The sequence below is a fragment of the Halichoeres trimaculatus genome, unplaced genomic scaffold (assembly GCF_033239565.1).
Source record: "Halichoeres trimaculatus isolate MK-OKI-2021-1 unplaced genomic scaffold, fHalTri1.1 fHalTri1_scaffold_16, whole genome shotgun sequence".
NCBI classification, from domain to species: Eukaryota; Metazoa; Chordata; class Actinopteri; order Labriformes; family Labridae; genus Halichoeres; species Halichoeres trimaculatus.
In genome coordinates this window covers 11,403,150-11,431,143 of record NW_027437194.1, presented here as the reverse complement: position 1 = coordinate 11,431,143, position 27,994 = coordinate 11,403,150, and the positions used below count along the sequence as shown (strand labels likewise).

At 39.1% G+C, this 27,994-nt stretch overlaps 2 protein-coding genes across 2 annotated transcripts; both read right to left on the bottom strand.

Moving 5' to 3' along the window:
* Window positions 1–376: 376 nt before the first annotated feature.
* On the bottom strand, window positions 377–6,196 carry LOC141805770 (glutamine synthetase-like). The gene is made up of 7 exons (XM_074690958.1): window positions 6,179–6,196; window positions 4,221–4,392; window positions 2,728–2,889; window positions 2,483–2,629; window positions 2,148–2,275; window positions 1,822–2,021; window positions 377–674 (listed from the first exon to the last, which is right to left on the bottom strand). Exons 1-7 carry the CDS (start codon window positions 6,194–6,196, stop codon window positions 377–379), a joined length of 1,125 nt encoding a protein of 374 aa, XP_074547059.1.
* A 6,961-nt stretch (window positions 6,197–13,157) lies between these two features.
* Window positions 13,158–26,885, bottom strand: mamdc4 (MAM domain containing 4). The gene is made up of 29 exons (XM_074690705.1): window positions 26,748–26,885; window positions 24,718–24,807; window positions 24,370–24,531; window positions 23,918–24,043; window positions 23,211–23,444; window positions 22,947–23,078; window positions 22,616–22,771; window positions 22,403–22,506; window positions 22,104–22,259; window positions 21,530–21,620; window positions 21,321–21,437; window positions 21,048–21,140; window positions 20,829–20,966; window positions 20,603–20,742; window positions 20,249–20,357; window positions 20,029–20,133; window positions 18,575–18,709; window positions 18,300–18,427; window positions 17,944–18,160; window positions 17,720–17,857; window positions 17,516–17,643; window positions 16,662–16,752; window positions 16,096–16,245; window positions 15,877–16,002; window positions 15,607–15,734; window positions 15,172–15,277; window positions 14,463–14,650; window positions 14,228–14,293; window positions 13,158–13,927 (listed from the first exon to the last, which is right to left on the bottom strand). The coding sequence occupies exons 1-29, from the start codon at window positions 26,797–26,799 to the stop codon at window positions 13,892–13,894; spliced, it is 3,642 nt and encodes a 1,213-aa protein (XP_074546806.1). The 5' UTR covers window positions 26,800–26,885; the 3' UTR covers window positions 13,158–13,891.
* Between the last annotated feature and the right edge of the window lie 1,109 nt (window positions 26,886–27,994).

Sequence of the window (27,994 nt, the reverse complement as noted above, 5' to 3'; positions counted from 1 at the left end):
AAAAATAGACAACAAGATACCCAGATGATTATAGCACCATGTGTGTTTATTTCTATTCACCCAAACAGACACAACTGACACACGTTTCAAGGAATAAGTGTTCAACAGTTAGTTTAACTCCTGCTTTGCAAAAATCCTTACAATATCTTATTTTAAAGAAAAGTCACTTATTGTAGCTAACTGTCCACGAGGCTACAAACAAAGATAAGTTATACAGAAATAACAATCAAGAAAACGTCTATTTCAATTCTTTAGCTTGCACTAAGACATTTTGAGTGTTTCTGGTAAACTCTGAGTCGATTTATTTCTCCACACTGGCCTGTCATAAACAAAGAGTAAAACCCTACACAGGGTAATGCCTAGCCCCTGCCCCTTTTTAACAGTCTTCTTCATCAAACAGACAGGTGTGAGTAATGGCCCGGGTCACACAATATGGGTCACAGTTTGCAGCAGGACGGCGGTCCTCAAAGTAGCCTTTCTTGTCTTGGCCCACCTGGCGAGGGATGCGGATGCTGGCTCCTCGGTTGGCCACCCCAGCAGAGAAGTCGTCAATGCTGGAGGTTTCGTGGAGACCGGTGAGACGCCTCATGTTGTCCTGACCTCCCCGTGGGTCATACACACGGATGTGCTCGGCATGCTTTTTGCTCAGTCTCTCAATGGCCTTCTCGATGTACCTGTTAACACGAAAAACACAAAGAGATTTTAGAGTTGTCAACCTTAACATCAACCTGTGACCAATCAGCCCATATCTAAATAAATAATTGCATCTTCACAACATAAAAACAAAGACACAACTACTGATATCAACTCATATCACATTCTGTATTTACAGTGTGAGTTTGGCGTCATGCTTACACATTTTTCCTGTTAAGAGAAAAGGTCATGTTCAGGTCACTTCATGCTCAGTAAGCCAACACATTCTGATTTAACCTGCAGTCACTTTTATGCCACTTGGGTGCAGTAGGAACAAGCTGTTAACAACTAATCACAGGTAATGATTGAATACTTGGTATGTTAGGGATTAGTGGTGTGCACAGAGGAGCAGAGGGTCAGTGGGGCAGTAACCCTCCCTCATGGCCCAATTGTCGAGAAACATGCGCTAAAGTGCCCCCGTGGATGCTCAAAGCATGCTGAAGTGCCCTATTGGGAGCCAAAATGCGCACTAAGGTGTCCTCATGGGAGCCAAAATGCGCACTAAAGTGACCTATTGGGAGCCAAAACATGTTCAAGTATCCTATTGCCCACTATTATGCATGCTAACGTATCCTCATGGGGGCCAAAAGCATGCTAAATGGCACTCACTGTTGGCAACTGCCCTTTTGGGTGGAGAAAACACACATAACTGTCTCCTTGGCTGGTTAAAACATGATAAACTGCCCTCTTGACACGATAAAATGTCCGCCTGGTGGTGAGAACAAGCTGTATGTGCCCGCACCTGTTCTTAAAATAAGTCTGCTTGCGTCACTGTTAGTGATATAGATCTAATTTCTTCAGGAAGAAGACATTCATTTCATACATGTTTCTGTCTTGTTCAACTAAATGCTCCGCTTTAATGATCATTTGGTTGCTAATTTTGCCTTTTTGATGTTGATGAGCTGATGAAAAAAGGAGTGTGGGAAAAACAGTTTAGAGTTTAGGACTTTATATGTGTGAACTTAAAGCTAACATATTTCCAAGTTAGTAAAAGAATCACACAGTGAGTAGGTCTATTGACATATTTGTGGTCATGAAAAGCAGAACTTTTACATGGCATTGTTTGCTCTTAATATTTCAAGGGGCATCAACAACTCATGAGTTGTTTCAGAAAAAAACTTTACTCACTGCAGTCCATCTTCATCCCTCATCTGCTTGGTGCTGACATTCGTGTGACAGCCAGCACCATTCCAGTTTCCTTTCATCGGCTTGGGATCCAATGTTGCAACAACCCCAAAGTCTTCGCACACACGATGCAGCAAGAAGCGTGCCATCCACAGATGGTCACCCATATCAATGCCCTCACAGGGGCCCACCTGGAACTCCCACTGAAGAAGACACAGAGGTAAGTGAGTAAATCAGCAGGGGAATGGTAACATGGATATGTTATGGATATGGATAGAGGATAAGTTACATTTCATTAAAGTTTATATTAGAACATGTGTGACACTTGCCTGGGATGGCATCACTTCAGCATTGGTGCCACAGATTTTGACACCTGCATAGAGGCAGGCCTTGTAGTGGCACTCCACAATGTCACGTCCATAAGCATTCTCCGCCCCAACTCCACAGTAATACGGTCCTTAATGTGAAAAACATCAAAACTTGAAGACAGAATAACAGCAAGGCATAATGAGAATGAAAAAAAAATCATAATGCACAAGACAGAGAACAGAAATGAGCTTATAAAATGCTGACCAGACTACATATTATAAAAGCTGTTATTAATGCATGGAATTTCACATAGACAAGATGAGGAGGGACAAAATTAAAACAACTACTGATTTACCTTGGGGTCCTGGGAATCCATTTTGAGGCCAGCTAAAAGGATGCCCATCAATCCCAAGAAGTGTGTACTCCTGCTCCATGCCAAACCAGATGCAGTACTCTTTCACCTGCTCCATCACTTTTTTGCAGCTCTCCCGATGGTTTGTTTCTGAACAGTTAAGGAAAAAAACAGCACAGTGTGTTTTTCCCTTACCTGCACAACTTTATCACAACAATAAAATTGCTAAAAGAATTACAAGAAGGTACCAGCAGGTAAGCGGTTGTATTTGAGGACCTCACAAAGGACGAGCTTGTTAGGGTCAAGGGTGAATGGATCCCTGAACATGCACACTGGGATGAGGAACATGTCACTGTTGGAGCCTTCAGCCTGGTATGTGCTCGAGCCGTCAAAGTTCCACTCGGGAATATCTGACCGGCGAAATTTAGATAACAGATCAGCACTGAAATACCGTATATCCCATCTGTGTCAATGAAAAGGAAGCCTGAAAAATATATCTAACAGGAGTTGTGCGTACCTCATTTATGCTAATCCAGTATATATGTATGCTTTTTTTTTTTTTTTTTTTTTTTCTGTCCCTGCTGAAAGTAGTATACATTTTCTGCTGGTGTACTGCTAGGATTAGTTTGTGCTTGGTTCATCTCTGCTACTTATGGTGTACCACATGGCTCCCAACCAGGGCCTTTACTAGTCTCTTTATTTTCTCTGCCAGGGACAGATTCTTTATCATTATTATAATGGTTTGGGCTCTTACAGGCTGTCTTTGTTTAGGGAATGTTGAAAATTCTTGTGTCTGAATGCTAACGAGACTGAGGTTGAGGTTGTTGCTCTAGGTATAGTTACTCGTTATCCTGCAGAGTATTTGACCTAATTTCTCTGCTGCATGCTTCTAACCTACATACCTAGTGAGGACACCTCACCTGAACTACCTGAACTGTTTTTTTTGTCTTGCCTCTTATGTTGGGTAGTTAAGAATAGAGACAGTTAATTATTCTATTGTTATTAAGGCACTTGCAGTGCATTGCCAGCAGTAGCTGATTAAAAACCTTGAGCTAACTCTTATCTGTAGAGTACAGTGTGTTTCAGTCTGACATCGTTTTACGGTTGTTGTTTTAGGCAATAGCGCTTAAGGTAGAGCAGTTCTCTCGGGGTATCTGTGAAATGCAAAACAACTTCAAGACAAGACGAATCTTTTTAGAAAGGAATGTGGTTAATTTGAACTAGGTCAGAGTGTCGTGTTGTTATTGTGCGCACCAAGATTTCACCAGGCATACACTTTTTCTCTCTATCTCCCCCCTTTTTAATCTCAAGAACATATTTGTTGTTTGACCACTCATGCTTTCATTCTTGTTTGTTGTCTTGTGAAAAGTAAACATTTGTGACCTGTGACAACAAAAAGGGGCTTAGCAAAAAGTTTTAATAGGTCAGTGTCCTACAAATATTTGCTCTGCCTCTAAGCCTGCGTATGCTGATGTTGCACCAGGATGCTTGTATGTGCACTGTGTACATTGTAGATGTCCAACCCTCCCTTCTCTGGTGCTTCTCCCTAATGACAGTGATGCAAAGTTTAAATCTAAGGCCTCTGAAAATTATTGTATTACTCATTTGTGGGGGGGGGGATTTTTAAAATTACGTGTTTGTAGCAGCTCATTTACCAACCCCTAAAAAGAAACCCTTTCCTTTAAATCTATCTGAGTGACTCAAAGTAATCCCACATCAGAGTAAAACAAAGCCTGTTTACCTTCTATGCTGCTTGGCTCTTGGTCCAGGGTTCTGGTCTTGTTGCGCAGACCCTCTCCAGTTCCATCAATCCATATGTAGGTGACCTGGCATTTCCCATCCTGGGGCAGGCTCATGTACTGTTGACGCACAGCTTTGTTGAGGCGGGAGCTGATTGACACCGACATGTTCACCTTCAAACAGAAAGGCACAACCATTAAAATTAGGCAAGAGGGGATGATTTGAAGACATTAAAGCATTGTGGTTAATGTCTCATTCATCCAAATCCTTCATTTTAAGCAATAACAGCCTAAAATCAACTTTCCTTTAATTCATTCCTTATTTCTGCATGTCTTTTTTTTTCTTTTGCCTGATGAGCTTGAGACATTCATATCCAATCTGCAATATCCTTGATAAAAAAGTTTTCAAAAGGAAGTGAAGTTAAAACCTGCCTTACATAATTTTTTTTGCTGCATAACACACTTCATTAACAGTTAACCATCAAAGGAAAGATGAGTCAGTTTTGTGTTTGGTTGAAACCAGCAGAGCTTGAAACACATTTGCATTGTTTGTTTTCTACCATCAGGAACATTCATAAAAAGGAAGACGTCAGCAAAAAAAAAGGGAAAGTCAACCTGTCAAAGGTAAGACACCAAATCTGTCTCTTGTATGTGCTGATATCTTAATGAACACTTCTACTTTTATTACATAAAAAAATAAAAGTTAAAAATATCTCTTTAACCTTTCCAGCTTTTACTTTTTACTCTTTGTGAAAATAAGACTTTATTTGTAATGCTAGAATAATAGAAAGATTGATTTGACTCCTGTTCAATTAAATACAAATGCAAATATTTATGAAGGTTTACTGTATAACTCTACTTCTCTTTAATTGTTAGGGTTATTTTTTTTCTTTGTTTTTTAATCTTTGGAATTTATTATTTTTCATTTATCTTTTTATCTTATTCTTTTTTAGTTTCTTAAATATCATTCATCTGTGGGGACACTGCCACACTTTCAAAAATACACACAGTAACACAGCTCGTGTTTTTATCATATCAATAAGCATCAAATAAATATTATTTACAATATTTTCCTTTATTTTTGACAAAAAGAAAAAAAATAGGAAAAAACAGAAAAACAACACAAAAATCTTTGATGTTTGTACAACAGGTGTTAACTTTGATCACAAACACTCTTCACTATATTTTTTCAATTGCCATTTTGAAAAAAAAAAAAAAAAAGATAATTAAAAATTTAGCTTAAATGTATATAAATCTGGACCACGACTAATACTCCTGATACAATTTATAGTTATCTTGAGCATCTGGAAATTTGGTCTTACATCATTGAGCTTGAGGTGAATCACAAACAAGAGATTAGATCACTTATTTAACCAACTGTATCAGATTCTGCTTCACTTTTCAACATGAAATGTACTATACAATCTACATTTGTCATATAAACTGTTTTCTGAGGTGCATTTATCAGATAACACATAATTTTGCAACAAACCATACTAAATGTAACTCTCGTAGATGTAAACTTACCGTGTCAGAGGTAGCCTCAGCTGTTGTCAGGTGTCTGTGGGAGAGCTAACTGTGTGATGTGCCTGAACCTGTTTGTGCTTTTTAACTGGAATGCAGACGATCAGCTGATGACACAGGCTCACCTGTCCTGTACGTAATGTGACGTTTCAGAGGTGTGCTGTTCCTGCACATATGTTTATACGTGTGTTTAACTTGTTTACATTGTCTTCTTTAGATAAACGAAAATCTTTCATACATCAGCAAAACCAACTACGACTACTCCCATGGAAATAAAAATCAACATCAGCAGCAAAGACGTAAGTGACATACTTACAGACAACACCTTTAGAACACAGCTCTGACAGAATCAACCCATTCAGCCAAAATATAATAGAAAAAACACTAAGCTTGGTAGATATAAAAAGTCTCAGGAGTGATAGTAATGAGGACCCACCTGTGCCAGAGAAGCCATCTGCTGATAGTGTCTGAGTGCTGTTTGCTGAGCTGGGAATCTTGCAGCTCAGTGAACACAATTAGAGACGGAGCTGCTCAGATGGTCAGTTTCCGTCAGGTTAGCTGTCCTCAGATCAGGCAGGAGGGCAGAAATTTAACAACTCGTACAGAAAAAAAGGGGCTGGTCACATGGGAAGCTGAGATGGTAAGATTTGTGGTTTGTGGTGTGCACACAGAGTACGACAAAGATGCCCCCAAAATGCTACAACTGACAGGTATGACAACATAGTTCCCACTGAAAGCAAATCTATCTGGCTGCAACTTCATGCTAGACTGACAGCAATTAAACTTTAATGGTTGTTATTGAACTAGTTCAAAGATGATATATTTATATTACTTTGACCTTGTTAATGTTTGTTAAAATAACTGTGTTCTTTATCCAAACATGTTATGTGGAAGGAAAAACATACCAGTGCAACTTATTTGATTGGACCGGCCTAAGACAACACTTTTCCATAATTTGCAGACACCTGTAAACAAAGCACACTTCTCCTTTGACCTTTTGATAATGACACAAAGATGCACCCTAAATCTGAATGGAAAAAAAGCAACAATTGGTAAAATTATAAGATTCTTGTCAGCTTTACCAGTGAAGGTTAAAAACTGCCAAACAAACCTTTTTAAGTTTCAGGCTTTTTGTTCCACTTGAGATAAAAACGCAATAACTTTGATTCTCACAGTTTTGTATTTTTACTGAAATGTGAATGAGTCAAGGTCCTTGAAACTACGAAAGAGTTTGACTGGAAATAGTTGAAGTAAGGACATACTTTCAGTTCACAAGGTTTCAAAGCATGTTTGTTTAGCAAAAAAGAGGAGGAAAGCCAAGTGAAGACGAACCTGACAGCAGATAATGTGAAAGCACACATGCCTCAGGTCATCTGATATTGTGCAGAACAACTTACGGTAAGGGTCACAAACTTAATCCAACTATCTGCAATCTCCCTCAGTTTCCTCATTCCTCTCCTCTCAAGACAATTACACACACATCAATACATTATTTGTGTTAATGCATACCATTTCTTTTTGTGTTCTCAGAATCTTAAAGTCAACTCCAGTAAACAAAGAACCTGTTGTGCAACATTCCAGCTCCAACTTTGACTGCCACCCTGACATGAAACAGTGATAAAGTTCAAAAGAAATGCACACGTACAAAAACTAAAATGAGACAGTGATGGAGAAGGGATTGGTCTGTTAAAGTAATAAAGAATAATTTCCATTCAATTAAAAGTGTTTGACTCAGGAGTTTTGGCAGAGCTCATCACTATATTCACAACCTTAAAAACCTGACCAAACACTATGCATGCGCCCTTAGGAACAGACAACTGTGTGGAAAAAAAAAGAAGTATGAAAATGTATTTGTTGAGTCCCGGAAACATTTGGTTTCTACAAGAATGTTAGAAAGAAATTGAGCATCTAAAAAACACCAGAATCAGATCAGATGTGATGGTACCAGACATTCATGTTGACTGTTTTTGTGTATTGTATGTTGTCGATGTATGTTTTCACTTTGACTATTTGAAAAATCAATAAAGATACTATAATAACCCTCCACAGAGAACACTAAGTGGGACAGGAAGTTGTGGATGGACCCCAACTTAAAACACCTAGTGACTTTGAAAATAAAACAAAACATTTTAAAACCAGATTTCATTAGGGAGACTTGGTATACTGCTTTTCATCATTAACACCACCATTTCTATTTATCACAGTGCATGGATTTATTTACAGCTCATTAAAACAGGTTTAAACATCAGTTGCTATCATTCCCATCAGCACCAAAGAAACTTACAGTTGGTTGGATTAGATTTTGGTTACAAAGCCCTGATTGGCCATCAATTTCTCAATTGTCCAGCTGGGGACAAGCTGTTGATAAGTGCATATTTAAACATGGACAAATCTGTGATGTGGGTGGAAATTTGGAGGTCTGCAACCAGGCTGCTGGGCTAATATGACACAACTGTTACATGTTAGCCTGTAAATCAACATAATGTGATCTGGGTCACCCCTGTCTTCTATAATGCTCATGGATATATTTTGGCCTGCTAGCCTTTCGCGGACAGTTGTTTGCACCAAGAAACAGAGAAAAAAGAGAAAACCTATAGAGGTCCCTGACATTCAAACAAACTTTGAACATAATAGTTGACATGTGCTTTAGCATAACATGACGTAATTAACAACCAACCAGACAGGATCTATGATACAACTTGTGAACGGCTGTACCTAAACCAAATGAACACTGTGGCCAAAGAGAATGATCTAGACTTCTGAATAGAAGTGAATTAAAAGGCGTGTGTCCACACTTTTTGAAAGGGGTGGCCCAGTTGCAGCACTGACTCAAGCTGTGGTAGCATGTTGTACACATACACACACACATATGAAAAATATTTTCCATCTCCGTTTCTCCTTGTAAACACCAGGTTATTATTAGGAGTTATGTAACTATTATTAAAACGAATCACATTAACACAACTGAGGTCAAACAGCTAAAAGATGCTATGAGGAGGAACTGTTTTAATTGGACTGCCTCGCCCCCTCTGGCCAGGAGTCTCACGCTCACTGTTGTAAAGATGTGACTTTTAACCAGGCTTGTGTTTGTTTTGGAACAAATTTTCTTTGTTCAAGACAACTTTTTTACCAGATACAACACGACAAGGTAAGGGATTTATCAGTACAGTTACATAGCCCTGCTAGTTGAAATGGTAAGTTTGTACTGTGTGTCCAGCGCTACTGACAGTCTGGTGCTACAACGCATCTGTAAGCTAACATGACAACAGCAAACTGTCAGTTTGTACAGTAGTTAAGCAGCCATCCATACGTAATGCTGACAGCCCAGTGTTTTGAGAATGTGTAATCTTAGTGAATCCTGGTTATGTCCTGCCAGTCATCCACCAAGCAGACCTAACGTAACCTCACTTCATTTTATTGATAAACTCTCAAGTTTGAACAGACAGCTGCAGAGTAACTGCTGACTGTGGGTTGAAATGAATATTATCAAAACAGCTTGACCTTTTTAGCCATTAGCTCGGGTTGTATTACTCTCCTGTTTAGCGTTTTCTGTCCTTTTTCTGTCTGCCAGTTAGGCTCCAGTGTCCACCATTACTACAAAATTAATCACAGAAATCATTCTCAGCAGAGAAAAACACAGATCTCTCTTTTCACTTCTAAACTTCATCAGCCAGCCTGGTGTTGTCATAGAGATTTGTACATGCCGTAAATCAATCCGGTCTTGCTCGACGCTCTTAGCGTTTTGAAATAACCTACATTGTGCTGATATTGTAATTTTAAAGTGTGGATTATGATCAGGTATATATCTAAAAGGGAGACTTTTTCAAGATCACTCTCAAACTCCTCACAGCCCATTTAACTCTTGAAGATGTGTCAACAAAAGTCACAGTAAAAAGGACCAACGAAAGACAATATGCTACATTTAAATGCCCCTAAAGCTACAAGCAGCATGTTGAAACACAGCCCGATCATTTGTTTTGAATATAAGTTTAACTTCTGGAAAATATCCAATCAGAGTTCAGGATGGCTGGGTGGCACCTCAGCTGCAAAATAACAGGAGTAGGAGGCTCAGGGGTGTTACCCTGGGGTTAAATCTCTGAAACATTAATTATGTGTTTCAGTAGTTCTCATTCCATGTTTTTGGCATCTGTAACCTGATTTATGTCAGCTTATTTAAGAAGTCCTGATGGTGAAGGTGTCACAGTAAGAACGACAGTACTAAAATATTCAAATGCCCAAGCGTAGCATTGGAACAAAGGCAAAGTCATGTGATCCGTCAATGTCCATGAGTTAGGCTTTCCTCACGATGCGCCCACTCTTCCTCAGGTCCCTCCCTCCTCTGTCTGTCAGGGACACGCTGCTCACCCTCCAGGCTCCCTGACACACCTGGGCACTGAGGAGGAGGAACAGGTGATTAAAAAATAGAACAGGAACAACCCTGTTTGAATGAAAGAGTGGGTGTTCTCTTACACAACACGAGTTCAACAAGAGTATTATGGCATCGCATCAATTAGGCATCAATTATATAACGCCCAGTTGGTGAACCCAACCTTTGATGTCATAATTGAGTCACTACATTACTTAAAACAACAACAACAATAAATTAAATAAACCCGTCTATAAAATGTTATTCACAGGACCATGAGTGTCATGCATCAGGCTGGAAGTGTGGATAAAACAATACTGGTTCCTCAGAGGTCCTTTTTTTTTAAAACTGCAAAGTTGAAGAACATTTCCGCAAAGCTTCTGCACTGCTCACTGTTCCAACAATTTCTGAATACTTTGGCAAAGGCTTGAGCCTGTCTGTTTAACATGCCAATACCCAAAGCTGAAGTAGTGCCTGCTCCATTTAGGAATGGTCTGTCCAGTTTTTCAGCCAGTGTAGAAGAACTTGATTGCCCTGCACTGGGACCTGACCTCATCCCCTTACCCCCTGAGATCAGTGGTGTGTGCAGACTTTTTGAAGGGCAGGGACAAAAAGAAAAAATGTTTATCGTGTTTTAACCAGCCAAGGAGGCAATTTAAAGTGTTTTGCAAACCAGGACGACAACTTAGGACACGTTTTGGCTGAAAAAAGGAATTCAACTTGCTAGACTATGAGCCAGGTCTAACCTTTGACCTCACACTGACATGTGTTTAGCCATGATTACCTCTTACAAAATACAAATACAACAAAAAAGCATTAGGAAGTGTTCACATAGTAACCCTAACAGACACAGACCAATAAAACTTTAAGTATTTTGTAGATATATGTACATGATATGGAAGACGTAGCTAAAGTAACAGAGACTTGAGTGTCACATTATCATACTTAATGAAAGATGCTAAGATTTGCATATACTGAGGAATCTCTTGTAGAGATGTGTTTCAGGGTGTACATAATGAAAACCCTCCCTGTTAACTTGTGAGAATAGAAATCTGCTTTGATTTGTTGCCTGGACTCTTAATGTGCATTCAATTGCGTTGATGACTCCAGGTTAGTCATTGTCTCTGCTGATCAGCTCATCCTTTGAACAATATCATGTTATATTATCTACCTACACAATCACACCTTCCCCCCTAAACACACACACACACACACACACACACACACACACACACACACACACACACACACACACACACACACACACACACACACACACACACACACACCTGGAGCGCAGTAGTGGTCCGGCTGCTCGTTTGCGGGGCTTGGCGCTCTGTTTCTTGTACTGCATCCAGCCGCTGATCAGCTCGTGCGCGATCATGACGTACAGCAGGAAGATGAGCACAGCGGGATCCATTCGGACGCGCGCGCCGCTGGATGAGAACCTGCGCCTGTGGGAGAAAGGTCCAGATGAGGATGAGCGGCACCGGGTGCAGGCGGCGCAGGCTGCTGGTCTTCTGCAGGAGGAAGTGATGGTCCTCGTTTCCAAGTTGCACTTCACTTAAGGCACTTAATTCGCCAGACTCCAACAGTGGCTGCAGTGTGCAATCGCGCACCATCGATGTGAATACAGTGTTCTCTAGAACCATCCGTTCATTAAAGGAAAACGAGGGTTTTCTCTGAGTCTCATAGACAACAGCTGAGTCGTGGTGACAACAGCAGAGAGGGGACATCGGAGATGTTGCCGTAGAGACGCCACCGTTGCTAAGGACATGTCGTCATCCTCTCTTCCCAAAGATGAACGAAGCATTTGACCTTATTCAGAGACAGACGGGGTCTTCAATCCATCTATCAGTTCATCTTCTGAAACTGACATTTCATTATTTACAGTAACAGGTGAAATTTCAAAAGTTTGATAAGAAATGCATGTAACATGATTATGTGATTCATGAATTACGATGTTATTGTTAATTCCTGTTGCTAATCATCAACCAATGCCAAAGTCCACATGTTTTGTTTTTTTTGTTTTGTTTTTTTGAGGCCATCATTTATTTCACATAAGGAGATTTGATTCATTCATTTCAAACATTACTTGGCACAGTTAGACAGATAAAATTTTATCTTACAACTACGTGTTTATTTCTCTCTGTGATTAGTTATTAACATATATATTGCTTAAAATTCTCCAAAACATTAGCTAGTTTTTGTGTCAATAAAAAAAATGGGAATATATATATATATATATATATATATATATATATATATATATATAGATATATATATATATATATATATATATATATATATATATATATATATATATATATAGATAGATATAGATATATAGATATATAGATATATATAATTGACATGTTATGTGCGTTTTATGTACAACTTAGTGATGTACATAACTGAAGATGGTAATTTTTTTTAAAGTTACAGGACAACACACTGGTGGTCAAAAATGTAAATGTATGAAGTTATTGCCAGTTAAGGCTATCATCTGGAGAGCTCAATAAATTAAGTGATAATGACTTCATCATAAGTTTATGATGAGTCCAAGGGATGGTATGAAATCTGACATGGATTTTAGTCAAAGAAATAGACATGTTTGTTTGTTGTTTTCTAAATGTAAAAAAAAAAAAATCTTAACATTTAAGATAAAAAACTTTGAGTGTATTTATGACTCAGGTAAGTACTCAATTATCTGAGTCAGTTGATACATTTTTAACCCATTTTTGTCAATTGAGTCACATCCTTTTGATCTCATCAAAAAGCATTAAAATTCCTTTATTTAAAAGCTGTTATTCACAGCAATGGCTAACAAGACTTGTGAATAGTGTTGTGATTATGACAACATTTCATTTTTAATGAAAACATCTCAACATTTTAAAGTTTGTGAAAAAAAATGTGTTTACTCCTGAATAAAAAAGCAGTATGACATTTTGGTTAAAATGTTCAACTTGAATTTATTTTTCTTCAAAGCTTAATTTGTTTTAAAGTGAGGTAAAGGTCTCCCTTCAAACAAAATACATCCATCCTCCTGTCAGTCTGTTGTCACACACCATCTTTAAACATCGACTTCCTCCGTTTCCTTTATTTTTCAACAGGTACTCCACTTTTCTGACACTGAAACTGATGGTAACATTCCTCAGAGCTCTTGTCTCAAAAGCACTCCGCCTCCAGTTCAGGCTTTCTGCTGAAAATATGAGCAGTGTGTTGAGGTTTGACATAGTACAAAAAGCTTCCTTACCAATAGGAGACATTTTATAGCATGTTAAAAAGACTGTATAGTGCTTATAAGTTGATGTAAAATCAGAGGGTTTCTCCTGCTAACTAAAGAAACCTCACCAGATGAGCGCTCCTTAAACTAACTCCATGATTCAGCAAAATTGAAAAACTGAAAACTCTTCTTGACCCAACACTGGATCCAGAACATACATGTTCCGTACTTTGCCATTTGTGGTACATAACCATCTCATTTTAAAGAAATTAAAATAATTTCTATCCATGACGTTAGAAATTCTCCTTCTGACTTCAATCTGTCCATCCACCAGCAGAAAGCTGTGACTCGGGAGGAGTCCTCCTTATCTGAAGCAGCTGCACCCAGCAGGCCTCAGTATGTGGGCTTTCCTTTAATTGAAATGCATGTATGTGTTTGTATGTGTGCTCATTGTGTGTATCATATAAGGGCGACACAAGCAGTTCTCCTGCTGTGATATCCCCTTCATTGCATAAAGCCACCTTATGGCAGCGGGACTCTTCTTCTCTCTTCTTGCCTTACGCCACCTCCATTTCTCTGACATCATCATAGATCTGCAGGAACACAATAAGAAGAGTCAGCGTGTATCAGTCCATAGCCTGCCCGAGGAGGCGGTGACATCTAAAACTTATCAGCGCATAGAAGTATTTCAAAAAATTTAAAGTACTTAAAATTTGATGGATGAAAACTGATGGGAATCTCGGCTGTTTTTTAAGTATCAATCTGCCCTCTAGTGGTTAACATTGTTAATTTATTGTCAACAATGTTTCCATTGAACATGACATTGTCATCCTGCTGATTATAACAGAACGCACTGCTCATTAAAATCAACGGTGGGGATGCTGTACACTCACATGGACGTCATTGAAACCAGCTGCCATCGGGTGGTTCTGTGTACGTGGCACTGTCACATGGTCTGGCTGAAGTGAGCACAGGAATAAATGATTAATGACAGTAAAAAAAGAATGATGTTTCTGCATAAAAGCAAAATCAACACCTAACAAACTCACTCTGCGTTAAATTGTAACTTTTGATTGATTGATGCTTCTTTTGGGTGTTTTCAAACGTGTGATCATTGCATTCACTCACTTCTGGTTCATAGAAGTCGTTACTGAAACCAGTGGCACCAGCTGAGGGGGATGATGTTTCTCTCACAGCCTCGGCTCTGTTCTTAGTTCTCAGGTAGTAGATCAACAAGGCGATCAATGTGGCGATCAGCAGCAGGACTACAATGACAGATGCTGCAATCCCTCCCGCGTTGTCGCCTTTCGATGGACCTACAGAGAAAATGGGAAACACACAAATTCTAAAACGAGGTGGACCACAGTGGATAACAATGTGGTAAACCTCTACAACTTCTGCAATGTGGACAAACTACGGACAAGTGAAAACATTTCTCACTGAATTTCTTTAAATGACACCTTAAATCATACTTTCTGTGGAGCCTTTTTACCTTTGGGGTTAAAATGCTTGCTAATCCACAGATGACCTTAATGTACCCAATGTTAAAGACGCATTTACTAATAATAGTATCATAATTCCAGCTCCTACAGCTGCATTTTCTTTTACTGAAATAAAATTAACTGTTATTGTTGAAAATGCTGGGAGAAAAATTGCGCCTGTACCAATAGGTAGTGTAAACTTTGGAGGTCTCGGCAAGCTAACTGTTTTTAGCTGTTTACCTCCAAGCTGTATCTCACGCTAGGCCAGCTAGCTAGTTGTAGCTTTAAAAATGTAAAAACTGTTTTTTAATTACATATAATAAGAATGCTGTTTGCCCTTAACGGACATATCTTACTTGTCAGTGGATCTGTGACTTTTTTATTGCAGTCGATTCCAATGGTGTACTCAATGTCATCCAGAGCAATAACGCCTGATGTTCCTTTAATTCCCTCAATCACAATCTGTAACCAGAAAAAAAGGTGAGACGTTAAAAAAAATTGAAAGAAGAACTTAGTATATCTTTGTCTGGAAATGCTTTCCTTGATTAAAATGAACTTGTAGGCAAAATATGAACACTATTGGTAAAGATATAGGACTCTAAACGCTGTCCACCATGTTCATGGCTTCAAATAGATTTTGAGTGATTATTGACATTGCAGTTTGCAGCCTGGAAGTGGTTATTTTACCACAGTAGTGAACCAAAAGTCACTGAATTTAATCAATATTGGTTTTTGTTTTCGTTAACATGAGCAAAGAATATACAGTCTCTTCTGGAAAGCAACCGTGTAACCTGGTATTCATCAGAGGACGTGATGTTGACATCAAAGCGTCTCCATGGTTCCAGCCCCAGTTCATCCACCTCCAGCAGCTGATGGGGTTGACCCAGAGACAGCCTCCACACCTTCAGCTTGCTCCCAGCTGCACACATGGAAAAACCAAAGGATGACAAAATAACTAACAGAATATGCAACAAACAAATACAGATCAAGTCGTCAAAGTATCAATAAAAATATCTATATATATCTATCTATATATCATACATGTGGACAGTTTCACTTACAAGAAAAACGATTGTAGACCCAGAATTTGAGGCAGGTGCCTTTTGTCGGGGGTAAGTGGGGGCTCAACAGCCAAGCGTTTTGATTGGCTGGTGTCCTGTCGTTACTTGGAAGGAACAGGAAGTGACCTGACAGGAGTTAAAGAAATAATAATGTCATTTGTCAGTTTTCTCCCAACATCCATGGCCATCCCTGTTTTGTCTCCCACAGTGTTTGTTTACCTCTCTCTGTGCCCAAAGTGTGGTCTTCAGTTGGCACAGTGTAGTGTCCCTCTGCCTCATGACTCGTCAGCTCCCAGTCGAGTTTGTCCACTTTGACGTTCTGAGTGTTGCTCCAGCTGCACATCCCTTTCTCCAAACTGCACTTAGAGCCTGAGATGAACAAAATGATAAAAATCCCACTAAATAAAAAAATACATAAAAATAATGCTTTATACTTCTCTTCTAAAAAAAAAAAAAATCTCTAATTAATAAAAAACAAACGGAATGGGTACCAAATTAGGTGCTAAGTCTGTCCTTGGTAACAAGTACTGATTTACGTAAAACAAAATGGTACCACATTAACATACCACTCAATACGCTGACTGACAGATTTAGGAAACTGTACAACATATAATTATGTTGTGGTTTAAAAATTCTGACAAACTCAGCATGAACATGAAGAATTGTTACTTAGTGTTCATATTTAAAACAAAGGAAATCACAATACCCTTTCTTTAAGGGTCAAGTTTCACTGGTCTTCTGATTGAAAACTGAAGTTATTTAGGATTTCTGAGCCTTACACCAACCTTGGTCCTGACATGAGTGAGCAGAGACGAAGATGTCATCAACAGCGATGTAGGTTTTCTTGCCTCCAGCTCCCACCACCTCAAACTCAAGCTTCAGGGGATAATACGCAAAGGACATCATAAGCTTGGTTATGATAACTTAAAACTGTACAAGGGTTAAATGGATGTAATCAAAACTAATCTGAATGAATTAGGTATCTTTTAAACCAAGAATGTACAGAAGAGAAGGATTAAAACTGACATACAAAAAATGAGCTCCAGGACAGCAACTGTTATAACCATCTGTAAGACAGGTTTTAAAAAACCATGAAAAATATTTATTAAATTGCATCTATAGATTTGTTCGCCAGTATTAAAGCCCCAGTGTGGAACTTTTAAATTGTGTCAGATTTGGTGCCCCCTGTAGGCAAAGTGCCTTGCTGTCTTTGTCATGTACATGTGAGAGTAGTCGCTAAGATCTCATCCAGAAAAAGATACATTTACTACTCACTGAGACTCTTTGCCCCAAGAACACAAAAAAAGCTTTTGCAGCTCCTGACATTTAATACTGACTGTAAGTAAATGTTCAAAGGAATTATTAGGGTCCGAGGCCTGAGCCTGGGCACCTTCTAGCAAGAGCTCGTTATTATTATTATTATTATTATTATTATTATTATCATTATTATTATTATTATTATTATTGTTGTCAAAAAGTCAGGCAGGTAACCCAGAGAAAAGTCTTTTTCATGATGACCTGAAACTCCTCATAGAAGATTCAACAAATACTTATTTAAACATTTTAAATCTCCCAAAAGATTAACTGATCACATGAGAAACCTAAACTCATTCAGAAGTCTAAAGCCCACTCACTGTACCTGCCAGTCCACTAGGTTGCTTGTGATTTCGCCGTTACCATGGCGCCACACATCTCCCTGGTTCACACCGTCAGAGAATATCATCACCCTTTCTCCCTCCACTGGCTTCATGTATAATGTCAGGGAACCTGCACAGTACGGATGGTTAAGATTCTTGTTTGGTTCATTTTTTCATGTGTGTATAAGTGTGTGTGAGCATCTTACCAGGATTCTCTCCTCCCATGTGATACCAGAAATGGACGCACTCAGTCTTGGTGGTTCCTTGGCGAACAGGGGATGTGAGGACTGTGGTACCACCGGAGGGCAGAATATCAGCCTCTGTGTTAGCCATCATGTAGAAACCTGAGCACACAAAGCACATCAGCTGCCTCTTAGAGTTCTGCAGGTACATTAAGAAGTGACTTCTATTTGATAGTATTCTCTCTGACCATGCTCGGTTTCCAGAGTGTGGTCTGTTTTGGGTCCAGCCATGGAGGTGGTATATCCACTACGGTGAAGCCACTGAACATCACCAGAGCTGCTGTACCCACATCCCTGACCCTCAAAGGAACACATCCTTGGCACGGTGCAAGGTCCGCTCACTAACACCACGTCGTCAATGGCTACACGCCCGTCAAACCCAGAACGAACTGCTTCAAACATCAGCTGGTGGTGAACCAACGGTATGTATGGAAAGAAAAGAGTATTGTGTTAAAATGCCACATTTTCCATCACCGCCTATCTGTCAGTTAAACCCTGTCTTTGTGTCATATTTATTTCTAATTCAGATCTTCTATCTCTGTACCCGAAAATTTGTGAGCTGGTGTGGTACAGGGCAGTGAGCTTCATGCCATGTGTTTCCATGAGCTCCACTGCGGGTCCAGAGGATCTCCTCGAAACCGTTGTTATCTAACACCTTCACATTCAGAGCACCTAGACAAAAATGATTAAATATTAATTGTTTTCCAGTTTCTGTTTGTAAAGAAGCTCTACTTTACTTTAAAACAACAACAAAGCTTGTCCCATTTAGAGACAATGACTCAAAAGAGTGATATAACAAGCCGCTTTCTGTTCACTCACCTGTATTTGGACCATAGAGTTTGTAGAAGAAAGATAGGCAGTAGCCTGTTGGACCTGCTAACTGTGTGGTTGAAACCAGGCGTCCCAATGCACCACGAAGAGAAGGATCCCACATGTCCACAGTGAAGCTTTTGCCTGGATGTGAAGAGGACAGGTGAATGTGATGTGGGTTTTGAGGAATCCTATATAAAGCCTCGCACTTCATCCTCTGTTGTTAATCGTCTCATAAAGCAGGATCCAAAGCAGATCCTCTGGCTCGGCGTTAATGAAGCTGTTTAGGTCTAACACTTGCTTTTTTTGTTCCATAGCCCTCAGGATCTTTTAAGAAATTTAAAGTGATTGTCTCACTGTGTCCAACCTCAGCAGCGATGGCACGTTGTGAGAGGCCTTGCTTATGTAGCTGAACAATTCGAACACGTTCAAAGAGAGAAAGCATTTAGTCTCTGCCATCAGGAGGTCGTGACCATAGACTGTACAAAATAATGGACGCCATCTTGCTTGGCTCTAAGTGAGGTTGTCACAAAAACTGCGCCCCCCGGTGGCTGGCTGCAGTATAGGTCAAAAAATCCAGCTCTCCAGCCATTCCAGATGGCAGCCAAATAATATCTTCCAGATTTGAAGATATTATTTGGCTGCCTTGTATTCAAGTCCTCTTTTTTTCTGAAAAGCTTTATTTTCATTAGTTATAAGAGGTTAAAAACAAGGTTTTGCATTATGTTTAACAATGATTGACAGCTGCCGTTCTTGTGCATTATTTCGGGGACTGTAAAATATGTGAGGAGGGAAAGCCAAGAAGTGATAAGACTCTTGAAAAAAAAAAAAAAGATGTTTTTGTCACCCGGCTCCACTCAGATTTTCCCAGAATCCCTCACAGAAAATGACACTGGTCAACATTTTGTGAAAATGTTGTCATTGTTTTTAAACCTTTGTTTTGCTATCTCACTTTGATTGTTGTTTGCAAAAAAAAAATTCTTAATTTTTTTGTCTCACTCCTATTTGTTTTTTCTGCATTTTGAAACTCTACTTTAAACATTCTTCAGATCCAACACTGCATAATGTAAATTTGTGATTTTTTTTAACTGGTCTTGAAATCAATTGTGACCAGATACACAAAACTAAATCAGGGATAGTGATGAGGGAATATGCTAAGTGAGGGAGACTAACTGGACAATAAGAAAAGGACTGTGGAGGTGTTGGAATTCAGAAATACTCTTAGACTCATAAGTTTTTTTGAATCAATTTTTTTTCTCTTGAACTTTCATTTAAAGCTAAGAGATCAGAGAAAAATCCTCAGTCAACAAGTCTCAAAAAGGCCTACATTTTTAATGCTATCAGTCTTGAGGGTAACACAACTTTTAACAAAATAAACTATCCTTACAATGTGGGAGGGAAATAGATTTAATTTTAAGTGACAACCTATAACAACCTGTTGTCTTAGTACCGTATAAGCTTACCGATCCCAATGGTGTGGTCCATCCCATCAAGCAGCGTCCAGTCAAAGTTGTCGCTGTTGTCCTGGAACCAGCCACACAGTCCATCTTCAAAGTTACATGAAAGCGCTGGCCAAAGAGAAAAATAAATAAACATTTAAAAAGAAGTATTAAAATATTTCTTGTTTAATTAGTTTTTGAAAAAGTAATGTGTGTATGCAGAAAACAGTATATATTTTTTTACCAGTAGGGGAGGACGGGACATAGTCAGCATGACAGCTGACAAAGTGAATGTTTTTCACATTGATCTCTAAATCCGGAGACAGCTTCAGAGCCCGAGCTTCAAATGCCAGCTGGTGAACATAAAAAAAGGATAACGTAAAGCAAAGAAGCTTTTTATCACTGCTCTAAGATGTAGCTGATTCACATAAATTAATTTCCTCTGCTTGTTTTGTTAGCATGGATAGAGGTGGTTCACCACTCTGACTTTAAGCAGAATGAAGTTGCTTGTATCTGTGACTCCACTCTCATCATCAAATCAAACACTGAAAACTGTAATCATAACTAAGTATCTGTCCGCTGTAGAAGACAAGCTGACCTGGAAGCGATGTTTTCTGGCTCCAACAGACACTTCAGCATGCTTCCATGCCTCCTCTCCAGTCCCTGTTTTCCCACTGAACTCCCACAGCTTAGGCCGAACGCCCAATAAACTGTCAATCACTCTGACGGACAGCTCACCTGCAGCAGCGATAACAGAGTCACATTGAAAGACCTGAGCCAAGCAGAGAAGGTAAAATAACATGCTGGGTGAAAAGTTCAGTTACCGATGTGATCTGGATTCCCTGTTAGAGCAAAATCAAAGCTCAATGTGCAGGCTGGGCCGGAAGGTCCCAAGAGGGGGGTTCTTGTCTGGGCTTCGGTCAGCTGCTGGCCAGTGGCCTCAGCAACATAAAGATACTCTTCTGGTAAAGATTAATTTTTATTAGACTCTATGTAGTCATGTATCATTAACTTGGTGTTATGATGACAAAGAGCTTTGATACCTTTGGATGTTGAGTTTTTGTACAGCTCCCAACCCTGATTCCCAATGCTGGAGTCAGTCCAGCCTGAGCTGCCCTCAGTGTAGCAGAAATCCCCTGAAAGGATGATTCATCCAGAATACAGCTCAAAAAATAGACATTACTCTTATTCAGAATCACTTTTCATCAAAGACTGACAGTCTTATCACAGACTGAGCCTGTTGGTGTTTCTGCTTAAATGCAGTGCCCCCTAGTGGTCCCTGAAGCCTGAGGCAGCATCAGGATGCTGAAACTCACCACATTTGGCTTCATCCTTGTCTCCCTCACAGTCTGGATGAAAATCACACATCATGTCCGGCTCAGCACACGGGTCTCCAGGAGATTTAGGGAATTCCTCAACCCAGGTGTTGTTCTCTAATCATGGGGAAAGGAGGGGATCATTAATCACATCACAGAAGATGTTTATGTCTTTAGGTATGTAAAGAAAAGATGGAGAAGCAGATTACCAGCTGACAGGCGACATTCAGGAGACAACACAATGCTGTCAACAGCGATGCCTCCATATGGGAAGTCCCTGATTGCTGCCATTATAAGAATCTACACAGACGGATATTTGACGAAGGAAGAGAATAAAAAAATAGGTCAAAATGATTACGACACAAAGAACTGACCATTACATTTGGGAGGAAGATTTATTTGCAGTTAATTGCTTTCTCTACATTTTCAAGGATTTTTAGAGTAGTGCTGTTTCAGTGGTCCTTCACAGTATGTTTTTTAAGTAAATGTATATTTTTTCTTTTTAGATTTTTGTATATTTTTTCCTTTATTATTGTAAGCATCTCAAAGAATAAACATTTATATAGATACTTGTATTTTCTTCTCATATAAATAATCAGATATAAAGTATAAAATATAGGAATAGTCTGTAAAATCCACAGTCAAACAGCCATGAAATTATTGGTGAGAAGCATTTTTCTAATCACATGTGTTTAAATTCCTGTATTAACTTTCATTTTTGAATTTCATAATCAATGACGGAGTTAAAGATGTCACGGCCAAATTCTCATATGAAGTCATCACCTGGAAAGTAGAGTTGGTCACGATCTCCACCTCCGCCTTCACCCAAACATCTCCAAGAGCTCCGCCCCTTTTCCATACGGGGTAAATTTTTTTATCTGCCACCAGCACAGTCAGACCTCCAGACCTCTGCCCGAACTGGTGAGTGTACATCACCATCTACAGGAGAGAGACACAGGGAGTACATGGGAGTACTTAAACTTTTACACATCAGGCTTTTAGGAAGCATTTCAGTCTCCAATCTGAAGAGTGAAATCAAAGGCTGACTGTCTAGTTTCAAAACAAATCAGTTTAAGACTCACCTTACATGGATGTGAACTAGTAGTAGGTTCAAGGCGTGGACTTTGGAAAGCAGCCCAGTCTGTTTTGAGACCACCATCAGGGACAGTGACGTACAGAAAGTGACCTACAATGATAATATTTACACTGATCTGTTTATTTTTCATAAAATCAATTTCATGTTGTTTTATTTTGCTAAAAAGTTATTTTAATAACACAGAACAAACAGAATGTACCTGTTGCACTGTTTTTGGAATGATCCCTGCCCGGTCCCTCAAGAGGATTCGCCACAGAAAAGCTTTTCTGATTTGTCCTTGTCCATTTTAGTGGAGACAGTGAAGACAGGTCCCAATCACAGAGGCCGTCCTCAAAATCACAGCGTCGGTATCCTCCTAGAGACCCAGTGACCACATAACTGAAATTAATACTATTGCTTCCAAAAGTACATCTTTTAATTGGACAAAATGGGTCCAAACATTTCCCACAGGAAAAATACATGAAGATTGAAATGTTTGACTTTAGTCTTTAAGAGAGATGCTGTCTGCTGTAATTCTGATGCTTCCTCACCACACTTCGTCTCATCTTCATCACTTCCATCACCGCAGTCGTCACTTCCATCACAGACCTGCCTCTGCTCCACACAGCCCTCGTTGCGGCACCTCATCATCCCTTGTGGGCACCCTGCTCCAGCATGTGGTGCTTATGATGCAGAAGAAAAAGAAAATAAATTAAAGTAAAGATTATGACAAGGTCTTCATTGATTAAAAACTAAACCTTGGCTCTGTAAACAGGTAGGCTTTTTACATGATAGTGACACTTTGAGAGACTCACAGGGAAGAGCACAGTCCAGGAACTCCAGCTGGTCAACAGCCACATCTCCTCTCCGTCCCACAGAGCGCTGCGAGTTCAGCTGGATTTGGAAGCTTGTAGGGATGCGTCCTAAGAAGATGGTAGCTTCCCTCCAGCCACGGACACTGGAAGCCTCAGGCCGCCACACAATGGCCTCCTGAGAGTCCTGGCGAAGGATGGATGCCCACAGTGGTGTGGGGCCTAGACCTGTATGACCTTCAAGTTGAATTAAAAAATACTTTATCAGCAAGCACATAGACTTTGAAAAAGTCTATGATCATCCCACTCAAAACAAAAAAAAATAGATGATAATCATTCTGACTGAAAGCGCTGATAGAATCAGATCACTTAACGTATAGAAAAAGAAACAAGAAAACAAACCTCCCTCCACAAATACACAGGGGGGCTATAAAGTCTCTTTACAAAAAAGGCAGTTGATGAGACATCAAATAGTTATTTACCACATAGATAGTTTCCAAAGTTTTTAATCACCTTATTTTGTAACATTTCCCAAATGCTTGTCTGTTTTTTCCTTTTGAGATAATTCTTTTTAAACTGTGAAGAGACTTTATGTTCACCCTGTATGTTCAATACAAATAACTACTGACTCGTGAAAAAATTTGTATCATTTTTGACTAAATAAACAATATAAATAGTTGATAAGCTGTGCAGTCACTTCTGCCTGTTACCTGAATCCCAGAGGAAATATCTGAGCCGAAGACGACAGGTTGGTGACGACTGTTTCATATTTGGAGAGGTTAAAACGGCAGTACTAAAGGAATCTGCCAACGCTTCAGTCACTCCCATAAACCAGCCTGTGAGAGAAAAAGTTATTATCAATATTATTTTGTCACATACAGTTGTTCAGTGAAATGCTCTTCAAAGAAATGTGACATGTTTTATGTCCGGTTACAGTGGCATGCACAGACTTTTTGAGGAGCAGGGGCAAAAAAAAAAAGAAGTTGCTTACAGAATGTTCTGACGGCATTTAGCGTGTATTTTGTCTCCCAAGAGGGCACTTCATTGTTTTTTTTTAAATTGGGCCTAGAGGAACCGTGCACACCACTGACTTGTTAACACTTGACTTATAATAGGATTATTTTGATCATTCTGATTATTTCAACTGTGTGCTGTACTCTACCTAAAGCAGTCCCGGTGGTGTAGTCTGATGACGGTCCGCTGTCAGGTAGAGTGTCACCTCTCTGACGACGCTCCCAGCTGTATGCTTCATTGGTGGACTGGTCAGTCCATCCACACATCCCTGCATCCTCGAAGTCACACTCAAACCCTCTGCCTCTATAACCTTCAGGGATGAAGAAGGAAAAATACCTAACTGTCTCTATCTTTTAAGTACTACAGTGGACAGATGAAGGACTTCATGCAGATTAGCTTACAAAAAATGTAACAAATGGAAGATGACAGTCAGTAGTGTCAGGCTTTTCAAACCCACACACTAACATCAGCATAAAAAAAACAATCTCAGACTTACCACAGTCCAGCTCATCTGTGCAGTCAGAACAATCACACACAAAGTCACACTTCCCCTCAGGAGTCAGACATCGAGTCAGAGAACCAGCAGCTGGAATAACAAGAGAAGAACCAGAGTTAAGACAACATTTTAAAGATACAGTCAGCTGAAACTCATCTTCATTTCATTTGAATCTAACACTTGGATATGTTCTATCTTAATATAATCTAGGTTTTTTTTCATATAAGCAAAACATTATTATAATATCCTGCTGGAAAAAATGACATGTAACAAATATAACCCTTATTTGTAATCATTAATCTATTTTACAAAAGGCAGGAGCTTAAAGTTACATATCTTATCTTAATTGACATCACATCACAGGAAGTTCACTGAGGTTAGCTCCAGACAAGTCATCCACAAACAAAAACATTACATGCATGAAATCTAATAATAAATTGACAAGTTAAAGTTAAAAGCTCAAGTGTCAAGTTAACTTTTAAAAGTCTCTACCTTAACCATTAATTGAGTTTTTAACCTTAGTTTAACAAAAGTTGTTGAGAAAAATCTCTTCCATGACAGTGTCTGGCCAAGAGGTCAGCAGTGCAGATGGTAATAATAAATGATAAATAATGTATAATAAATAGCAAATAATATATGATACAAAAGTATTTACGCAGAACTACTTATTCTAACAACCACTGAGCAGAGTTTAAAACTCCAAAACAAAAACAGGAGATGGACTTTGAGTTTATGGTGGTTTCAGTAACAGGCAATAGAAATATTGTCCTTATAAAATGGAAAAGTGTTTTCATTGGTCATTTGTAAGTAGTTGTGTTTTAACATTTCAGTCACTGTTAATGTATGTAGGCTGATCAATTTCTAACAGATGACTTAGCCCAAAACCCTCCAATCAGGACTTGTTACTGTCAAAGTTTTATGGTACAGCTGATGCCAACAGGCTCAAAGGCCAGACAGAAGAAATCGGGTTAAAGCCAACAGAGTGCCATCCATCCATCTGTCTGTCCAACTAAAGGTCTCTGAGACTCAAAACTCTGAGCTCCACTGAGCTGATATTCGGGAATGAGATGTGACGTACGGCAGGAATGTGCATCTTTCCATGCTTTGTTGAGAGGAAGTGCTCTGCTGGAGCATACTGAGTGCTCTGTGGTAACAGTGACATGACAGTCACAGTTATAAGTTTAGCAGTATGGGATCTCTTTCAACAGAAATCTGGTGACGGAAAAGTGGTTGCGATAACTTTTAAAAGCAGTGTTTTAAGATGTATTTCTATTATCAAATAAAAGTACATTTAAAACCAGAATCATAAAAGACATAAGGACTGAAACAGATTCTTTCTGAGTCAAAGGATAAACATTGTCATAAATTTCCAACAAATTATTTTCTTTTCTTTGATTTGGACATCTATCTTAACCATTAAGGAATGCAACATGTTTACTCTTGAAAAACACTTTGAAAAAATGAGTGAATAAGTGAACACTGTTTACCTGTAATCTCATGTTAATCTGTGTTGAAAGAGCACATTATGTCACCAGTGACCTAAGCAGTGCACCTAGTTACCTAAAACTTCCCATCTGCAATTTATTAACACTTTGTTATTACTAATACTGACCAAATATTTGTCAGAACTGGAATAATATCATCATTAATTAAAAAAAAATCCCAGCATATTATACAGTCAAGTGTCTCATCACTCTTTAACAGTATAAATGGCTCCCCCCAAATAAGGCTGCTTCACCTATGTTTTCATGAAACACAAAATGTTTCACATCACAGAAACAAATGGAATAAACTTGGAATAGACTTTACTTTAAAAAGTAAAAGTAGCTTGGTAAAGTTTTGCGGTAAAAGCTGGTTGATAAGATGAATTTATCAGGGCTTCTCAACACCTTCTACAGCACTGTTGTCAACTTTGTCACACTTTGGAAACTCAGTTTCGCCACCTCACCAGCAGAATTGTTCCCATGTAGTTTATATGCATAAGAGCTCTCAGTCTTGATTGAATAGAGTCTAGTTTGATGTGGTCTTACCAAACTGCAGAGACAACAGCAGAATGAGTCCCGGACTCCTCAAGTGTACCATTGTCTTCTTTCCTCCTCTACCTGACCAGTCCAAGGGTTTGAACACAACCTGGTTGCTGCTTCGCTTTGACCTCTCCTTTATTTCTAAGAGATAAAACCTGGACTTTAAGTTTTCCCATGCGTGGACCTCCGGCAGAGCATCATAAAACAATTTCCTCCACAGGAACACTTCCTGGGCTGTGTACATCCGTCAAATTGCACAACAGCTATACGCGATTTGACAGAAGACACGTGAAGTGTCCACATTACTCCTCCGTAACACTGAGCTCCCAGCACGCAGGTCTGCTCCTTGTACCTAAAGTGGTATGACAGGTAAAGCCTTCGGTTATCAGGCTCCTCTCTTTTAGAGTCATCTACCAGTCAGGGTCCAGGGGGCAGACACTCTCTTTAATTTTGAGAGTAGGCTTAAAATTTTCCCATATTTTGATAAAACTTATTGTTAGAGCTCTTAGTGGTGCTGCTATAGGCTTATACTGCTGGTTCTGTTTGAGGTTTCTGCCTGTTAAAAAGAAGTTTTTCCCTTCCATTGTAACCTGATAAATGCTGCAGTGTTCGAATCATCAATTTTATCCATCCTTATTCTTTTTGAACAAGTTTTAGATAACTACCACTTCCTAAGTTAAAGGAAACTGCTTCTAATATCTTTAAAAATCAAATCAAACTGAAAGATTACACACATTTTCTTTTAGTCCCACATAGTTAGCAAGATCAGTGTTTCCAATGTAATATTTTGCAGTGAATAAGAGGAGAAAAGAAAAAGCTGAGTTGCAGAACCAGATCAAATAATATGAACTACTAAAATACAAGGCCTAAAAAACTAGTAATATTTGAGCACTGTAGACATTCACATTTTTTCATGTTCATTGTTTTTTTTAACTTTGCTTGGTTGGATAAAAGTGTATATTTGATTTGCTTTAATTCATGTTAAGTTCCTTAACTTAATTGGGCCATGTGTTACAGTGTGCAGCTGGTGTTAGCAAACAATTTCACAAATCTCTGCAGCATGCTACCTGTCCTGCAGTAACTGGCAGACTGAAAGTTGAAGATGAGCTTAAGTACCATTGCAACCTGTCTCTGATTTCTTGTTTCACTGTTTCATGTCTTGTTGCCTCGCTGTCTGTTTTATATATTAGTTATCTTTACATCTGTTATGTATTCTTTATTATTCATCAATTTCTTGTGTTGTATCCAATGCT

Coding starts and splice junctions, on each gene's coding strand:
- LOC141805770 (XM_074690958.1), bottom strand. Junction 2,022..2,147: donor CTGAAGTGATGCCATCCCAG/GCAAGTGTCACA, acceptor TGTCTTCTTCAG/TGGGAGTTCCAGGTGGGCCC. Junction 675..1,821: donor AGGGATGAAGATGGACTGCA/GTGAGTAAAGTT, acceptor TCGTGTTAACAG/GTACATCGAGAAGGCCATTG.
- mamdc4 (XM_074690705.1), bottom strand. CDS start 26,799: ATGGTACACTTGAGGAGTCCGGGACTCATTCTGCTGTTGTCTCTGCAG. Junction 18,161..18,299: donor ACCAGCTCACAAATTTTCGG/GTACAGAGATAG, acceptor GTTCACCACCAG/CTGATGTTTGAAGCAGTTCG. Junction 16,753..17,515: donor GCAACCTAGTGGACTGGCAG/GTACAGTGAGTG, acceptor TATCCCCTGAAG/CTTGAGTTTGAGGTGGTGGG.